General features: G+C 35.6%; 1 protein-coding gene across 2 annotated transcripts in view; it reads left to right on the top strand.

Annotated features, from left to right (window-relative positions):
* Positions 1 to 450: 450 nt before the first annotated feature.
* Positions 451 to 7,797, top strand: part of VAV3 (vav guanine nucleotide exchange factor 3) — a 143,270-nt gene continuing 135,923 nt past the window's right edge. The window contains exons 1-2 of one of the 2 annotated variants that reach the window (XM_026854234.1): positions 451 to 470; positions 811 to 927. In XM_026854234.1, coding sequence (XP_026710035.1) covers positions 868 to 927 — 60 coding nt within the window. In that variant the 5' untranslated portion in view covers positions 451 to 470; positions 811 to 867. Of the gene's footprint in view, positions 471 to 499; positions 513 to 810; positions 928 to 7,797 lie in introns of those variants that run through there. The other variant, XM_026854233.1, reaches the window with a different exon arrangement.

The following is a 7,797-nucleotide window of genomic DNA, read 5'->3' as shown; positions in this document are numbered from 1 at the left end:
GTGCTAATTGTTATCAAGAATAGATATTGCACTTTTTAGCTATCCCTCTTCAGTTACTGCAATGCTATTGGTAGTTATTGTCTTCTGTACTGGTAAGGCCTTTCAAAAAAAGGGTTTACAGGAAAATGCATTATAAGCCTTATAAGGAGAGCATTGTTGCTGAAGCTTTATTGTTTTCCAAACTCAGATGGTCATTGATGCATGTGGATAACTTCAAGGGAAATAGACTTTGATTCAGTACAGAAATCAAGGTGGTTTGAAGATCTTAAATCTCAGCTAAATAAATTGTAAATTACTTCTCAACTGCAGATTTCATCCACTTCTGTGTTCCAGATAGAGAATATGTATTCATAATGTCTTTAGTATGTTAAGTGTATGTGTGTTCATTAAACATTCAAACTAGACTTTTAACAGCTGAAGATGCTTGATGTATACACAAAGAATAACTTTTTCATATTTATTTTATTAAGGTAACTTTGTTTTGTTCTACGCTGTCCATAGAGAACTGAAAAGTAAGTCTATACTTAGACTAACTTGTATCTAGTAGCATATTGTCATTTCTCTTTGTTTACGTAAAAAGAGAGAAAATAGTTTCTGTTCACAAAGTGTCTACTCAGAATTTGGTTAGTGCTTTTGAGTCTGAACAGAACCTCTATGGCTGGATGAGAGCCAGTGGAAGGTCACAGCATAGTGGAAGTGCTGACTTACAAATAATTGTATTGGTGAATTTTGTCATTTATTTGTGACCAAAGTGAGCGCACAAATTGCTAATTAACTCAATGCTTAGTATTTTTGTTTTCTTTCCTCTAGTTTCTTTGCTTGAAGAATATAAGGACTTTTCTTTCGGCATGTTGTGAAATATTTGGGATGAAGAAAAGTGAGCTTTTTGAAGCATTCGATTTATTTGATGTGAGAGATTTTGGAAAGGTAAGGATCCTTTTAATTATATCCTGAGTAACACCTGTGTTTTGTTGTTTGAATATAAAAGACTTTCATGGTAGCTGTGGTGTAGAAGTTGTGACTAGTGTATGAATGTTCATTAGTGAAAAACAGTGGGAGAGAATTAAGAAAACAGAAGAATTAGATTTACACTGGAGGGCTAATAAAGGCTAGAGGAAAAAAAATCCCTGGTAGGAAAGTTCTGAAGGTGTGAAAAGCATAGATAAATTAAAAAAAAAATAAAAAATTGAAAGATGCTGGGTTAAAGCTAAATGAAATGTGTGAAGATGGTAAACTGTGGGCAAGTGCTGTCTGGTTGAAATCACTTCTGACATAAATAGTGTGGAATCAGAAACCCTGAGCCTATACCTTTTAAGACCACATGGCACAGAGCATGTTTCTTTAGTCTCAAGTGCTTGAAATTCACCCATGTATCTGCCCTTGCAAATATTTTTTAAAATTTAAAAAATTTTTTTTACCAGGTAGGTTTTAAAATTGGTTCTTTTTTTCTGACCTGCTGTAAAGCTCAGACACAGCTCTGGTGGATTAATGTGACTATGCTGATCTACACAGCCTGAAGTATATTCTGTAAGCCCGAGATGAGTTATCCTATATGTAAAAGCTTTTTCCAGTCTGTTGTTCACAGCCTCCTACATATGTGCAATCTGTCATTGCCAGCATATGTTCAGTTCAACTACAGTTTCTGCTTCTGAGTCATAGGTTATCATTACCCTAATTTCACAGGAAAAGGTCTAAAAATTACCTCAAGTAGCACCAAAAATATTTATTCAAATTTAGTATATTTCAAGCATTATTCCTTTTTTAAAAGAGATCATATTTTTTTCTACCTAATTTTTATGAGCTGCTATGATGTAAGAGTGTAAGTCTGAATCAGGGCTGCAGTATGGCTGTTTGAAATGTTCCATGATTACTGTTAACCAAAATATCGAATTTTTTAATGAATATTTTTTTGTGCGCACTAGCAATGTCTTAAGGTATTTATTAAGTCAGATATTGTAGTGCTTGCTTCAAATCTTTGATACCTATGCCTAATGCACAGAAATTTTAAAATATTGTATGTTCTAATTAATTGCTGAGAGTTTCACATTTTGTGCCACATAAACACAACCAGCTTGTTTTTTTAATACAGTCTAGTTTTGAAGAGGTATTTTGCAGTGCAGATTATTATTGCTGCATCATTGAATATGCAGTAAACAAGTTCTGAGTTAAGGCTGAATTTAACCCAACATATATGTTTCTGGCACTCTTTAACATAATTTATTTTAAAATATGATTGTATGTAATTAGAATAATTGGTTAAAAAAAACACTTCATATTTTATTTGTTGTCCCAAAGTAAAATTGGATGCAGAGACATGGATCTTTTTACTGTTTTGTTGCCACAGTATAGCACAAATAGACAAATTATTCCTGGTACTGGTATTTCAGTTTTAGCCATGATGATAGTGCTTACAAGCAATTGTTTCTCTAGTCTTGGCCTCTTTAGTGGCTTTTGTCACCTTTCTTGGAAAGCTACCAGGTAAAAATGCAGTGACAAACTTGAAAGATACTGGTGTGTGGGGTTCTTTAATGAGGCTAACTATGTGTGCAGTAACAGCTGCTTGTGCAGAGGTGGAGGTGCTGAATTGAACAAGCCTGTGCAATCCTTGCAGTAGCTGTGTTGGGCATGCTTTTAGGTGCATAATGGCTCTGCTGTTCAGCTGTTTCCATTGCGTGCTTGTGTGGAAGTTTGCCACACACAAGTGGAGGTTGCAGTATGCTGTATTTAGATAGGCTGATCTGTATGTTTTACTAGCCTCTGCAAATGAGCATGTAGTCAGCTTCCCAAAGCATTGGTGAATTTGAGGCCATTAAGAGGGGGAAATTACAACTATTTAAAAATACATAGCTAGCCATATTTCTGTGGTTTTAAGGGTATTATTTGTACAGTTAGCTGTGACTATCTGTAAAGTGGCATGGGATTTTCAGCTGCTTATCTGATAATGTACTTACTACTATGGAAATTCTAATTGCTAGTAGCAGTGGCAATAAGAAAGCTTATATTTTTCAAGTTGTTCTTTGCTTCTCAGCTTTCCCCTTTATTATTTTTTCCAATGAATAACAACTCCAATATTGTTTTAAATCTCCAGCCTTCTTGATTTGAAGTTGTATATATGCAAAAGGCCAAAAAAAGTGCTGCAGAATTTTCCTGCTACTGCAGCCAAGTCATAGGGCCATTTCTAAAGAAATTATTTGAACTGCTCTCCCTAAATGTGTACAGGATATAAATAATCTTAAAATGATTACAAGCACAAACAGAAAGGATAATACGGTTAGAAACACTGTTTTCCAAACTGTTGACCAAATAGGTGATGGAATAGGTGTGTGCAGTATCTACAATGTCTAAGTCATGTGAATGTATTGGAAGCTGTCTTGAGATGTCAGAAGTTGGCAAGTACTTAATAGTGGCGAGAGCTGAGGTAACTCCATAAGCATTATATATGCAGTACTTCTAAATGCTTCAGTTGCATTGATAAAGAAATGATTATTGAATTTATCATTTTATGATGGATTTCAATGACTATTTAAGCATGCTAGTGGAGGGAACAAGAGAAACGTGTCAACTGTAAATGGACAATGTGCTTTTAAGGAAATAAGACTGAAGGGAGAAACCATATGAGAGACCCGGTGATGGAAACTGTAATTTTTAAAAAATATTCTGATGTTTTTCAACTCTTTAAAGAAAATGTCAGGAAAACCTTGTGTGTGGTAGAAGTAGCAGCTGTACACTGACTATATAGTCATAAGACTTTTAACAACCTTATGAAATACCGGTTATAAAATGTTTGATGTAATGGTGAAACTTGCATTTAATAGCTAGGGTTAAATGAGCTGTTTTCAGATGCTTTGACATAAGGTATGAAAATTTGACTTGAACTTTGTGCTCTACTTTGCAGAGACTTTGATCTCTCAGAGATTAGAGAAAAAGAAAGGTGTATGTGGTGTGGATGGGAATCGGAGCTGAAGCAGCAACATGTAAATAGTTAAGAGAATAGGTAAAGAAACAGGGAAGCGGGTAACCCCATGAGTATGTTTTTAATGTGTACATTTTCTATGAATATTGATATCAGCTGTTAGAAGATGGGGGTTTTCTTCTGTTTCAAGTATAATAGCACAGATTTTCTTATTTTTTGACTGTGCTTGAAAAAAGAGGGGCTACATTACACAGAAATAGGAAGGTTCTTAAATCATGCTTTCTAAAACTACATAAAACTTGTTTTTCCTTAAGTTCAACAGTATTCACCCATTCCCACTCACCTTTCTATCAGTAAATTTCATTGTTGCTGCATTTAGTTCCTGATGGAGCATGAAATGCCCTCCCACGCACACGGGGTGCCAGACAGTGTTTTCATTACAAATTCCATGCTGGAGAGTCATTTTCTCACTACCGCAGGGTTGTCAGGTTCTTCCTTTCTACCTGTGTGCCAGAATCAACAAATAATGTTGATTCTTCTTTCAGCTCTGAGGCCTGCACGCTCCTTGAACAGCAGCCTTTACTGTTTGGTACGCCACAACAAATTGTTGCTATCCCAATTCTCTGAAGGAAGCATACAACTAATGTGTTGCAGAAACGGTAATCTGAGGATTAGTTCCAGCACACATTGATGTCAGTAGATGCTCCCTGGTCTCAGAGAGCTGTGTTTAGAGATCCTGTGGGGGAAAATGGTGTCCAGATATTGTCAGAAAAAGAACTTTGTGTATGCTGCTTTTAAATATTCTAAGCGATGTATAACTGAGCACAGAATAGTTTTAAAATGTAACTGATATAATATGAACATAGCAATAGACCCCCTAGTAGGGATTCTGTAATAAATGTCTAGAAATAACATACAATATTCAGTTATGATTTAAAAAAAAATAAAGGGAATCAAACATCAGCTGCTACCAGTCAAACAAGTATCTAATTGTTTAAAAGCATATAACATTATGTCTAGTGTAGCTAACTCTCCAGTGACACTCAAAAGGCTAGTTTATGTAAAAGCAAGCAACTGCTGTGAAAATATTGAGTACATATACTAAGGTCATGGAGCCTGCAATCATTTTAGTCACTCTCTTAGTGCAAAGGAAATCCGGGCTATGATGCAGCAGAAAGTCATGCTTAAAGTTGAGGATCCTGGTGTTAGTATTCCCTCAGGTTTATTAGATTCCAGGAAGATCAGGCAGATGTGCATGAGATACACACACCAAAATCAACACAACAATGAATAACAGTAGTTATAAAAAGTTATATACCTTTCCAGGAAGAGAGAGGAGGAAAAATGTTTAGGAAATCTTTAATAAAACTGAAGCAGCTGAGATGAACCTTGGTTGTTTCACATTTTATTCGGTGAATTTCATGAGTGAGGTAATAGAGCAAAATATAAGAACTTTCACTAATAAAGTCGTATTAAAACTGCAGAACATTGGGGAACATGCCAAGACATGGCATATTTTTGTAAAGATACTAAAATGGGGAAAAAGAAATGAACTGTTAAAAATAAGACTATCACTAAAGACAGAGCTCTGTATCTTCATTCTCTGCCTTTTATTGTTGGTATTAATTAAAAAAAAAAAAAAAGCTTAGCGGTTTACTCAAGAAACTAGCTGTACAGTTGCTTTTAGGAGTAGCATTTTAATGTTTTCAGGTGCTTAAGTGGGATGGACTGGTTTGGGATGAATGACACTTGAATTCCTTAAAGGTGTATTTGTGAATGTGGGAGAATGAAAAAACAGAAGATACAGACAGGTTTCAGCTTCCTTCTCTGTAGAAATGCTTTGGACAAAATGAGCGAGAAAACGCTAGCCTGTTGCAAAAGTGCTGAAATGCTTGGCCTGTATTTTTTAGGTATTATTTCTGTTTGTATAGAGTTATATAAAGGTCAAGTGCTCAGTAGCCTCCCTAAAAGCATCCCTTAAATCATAACAAAATATTACTTCCAGCCCAAAGAACATAAATCATAGTTTTGGGCAAAGTGATGAGGTGGGTGAATAATGGTATAGCTCATCAACCACCTTTTTGAAAAGTCCTTGAAAATTTATAGAAATAGATTGCCATGGTGTGACAGTGGAAACCATTACAAACACTAGCTAAATTTAGTGTACTTGCAGTGATCATCACCAGAGAGTCTGTAAAAATTGCTAGGCATTTAACTTCAATAAATTTAAAACCATTAGCATGAGTTTATAGCTTCTACATGAGTTTATATATTGAAACCTGAATATTTCAGGATTATGGTCTTGAATGTTCTTGTGACAGAATATTAGTGGATTATCACATCACTGGTTTTTCTATGTGAATCTGTCTGAATTTCTTAAAGGTTTGTCGTACCTTTTAAAGTTTTCTGCCAGTTGTTGGAAATGGTAATGATAATCTGTTTTCGACCACATCACAAAGTGTTGAACACACCGCAAGTATTTGATCATTAATGAAAAATTCACATTCAGGGAGTGCTTGGGCTGTTTTGAAAGCATGAGAAGACTTTGAGTTTTCATATAATGTGGGCTTCTGTTCAGTTTTTCAGCGACTGTGACCAAGTTTGGAAAGTCAAGGTTAATGAGAAATTGCTAATATGAGAAAGTAAAACTGAGTTTCTGAGCAGGTTTCTCTGTTAAGATGATCTTATCCAAATAGTAACTGTATCTGATTCATGTTATCCTGCCTGGAGGCACTGGACTCACAGCATTGAATTCTGGTAGCATTCATTTCTCTTTGAAGTGGAAAAAGTTTTTGGGGAAGAAGACAGTTGGAGCATGAGTAGGGTTAATAGGGCTTAAGACTCATGTCTTCTCACACATTTGTTTATAGAAATGTTTTTAAACCTTGTTTTTAAACTGGGAATTAATTCCCTGTAGTACTTGCAATATAAACATTTCAGTAAACAAGAGTTGATGGTGGAACTGACAACTAAACTTCCTGAATTTATAAATATTGGTTAAAGTAACGCAAATATAAACTATAAATAAAACCAGAGGCAATAAATGAGTGACTTGCAGATGAAGTCCATATGAACTTTGAAGAGTTTTGTGTGTATCTTTTCTTCTGCAGTAGTGAAATTCTTCACCCTCTAAAAAGAGTAGGAAATATGGGTTTTTTGGTTTTTTGTCTTTTGCAAAGCTGGTGGCTTCTAAAGACAAAAAGCATGACAGTTGTCTGTGCCTGATAGATGGAAGGGGGAGGAAGAGATGACATTGAAGTACTATTTGTCTAAGTTGTTTCATGCTCTCTGAAGCTTGCAGTATAGTTAGTTTCTAAGAGAATCCCTCTTCCCACTTTGGCCTAGATTCTCCTGCTTGCTGCCTGGGTTCTCTACTTGTTCTCTGTTTGCTCTGGGGTTTTGAGATTCAAATGACATAGGCATAAAATTATGTCTCTAGAAACAAATAGCATATGGCTATTGCTGTTACTTGGGCCTGTTGGTCATTGTGATATTTCCAGTTACCACATGAAGTGGGCTTGACATCAGCCTAAAAAGCTTGTTGCAAATTGTGTTTGAATTTCACATGTTAAAATGCAAGATAAGTTTTTGCAGTGAACTTACAAAGTCTTGGTCCTTGATGTTTGGACCAATATACTTCTATTTTTGTCATCAATGATGCAAAATTAAATATTCAGGTCAGACACTGAAGTAGGGAGCAATTGTAGAGCTAAAGGATTTACAATTTTTACTTGATACTCTACCTCAAATGTCCTCTGGGGGACATTTGCTTTCTGTTGATGTTCCATGTGTCTGCTTGTAGGTATTAGATTCTGAGTAAAAAATACCACCACTGTGTAATGAAGGAGATTTCCTGAGTCTTCCCTCCACCCCCTTTCTCCCCC

This window comes from Athene cunicularia (genome assembly GCF_003259725.1).
Source record: "Athene cunicularia isolate RWA chromosome 8 unlocalized genomic scaffold, athCun1 chr8_part1, whole genome shotgun sequence".
Classification (NCBI taxonomy): domain Eukaryota; kingdom Metazoa; phylum Chordata; class Aves; order Strigiformes; family Strigidae; genus Athene; species Athene cunicularia.
The sequence above is the reverse complement of the archived record's forward strand: the minus strand, read 5'-3'. Positions and strand labels throughout refer to the sequence as shown.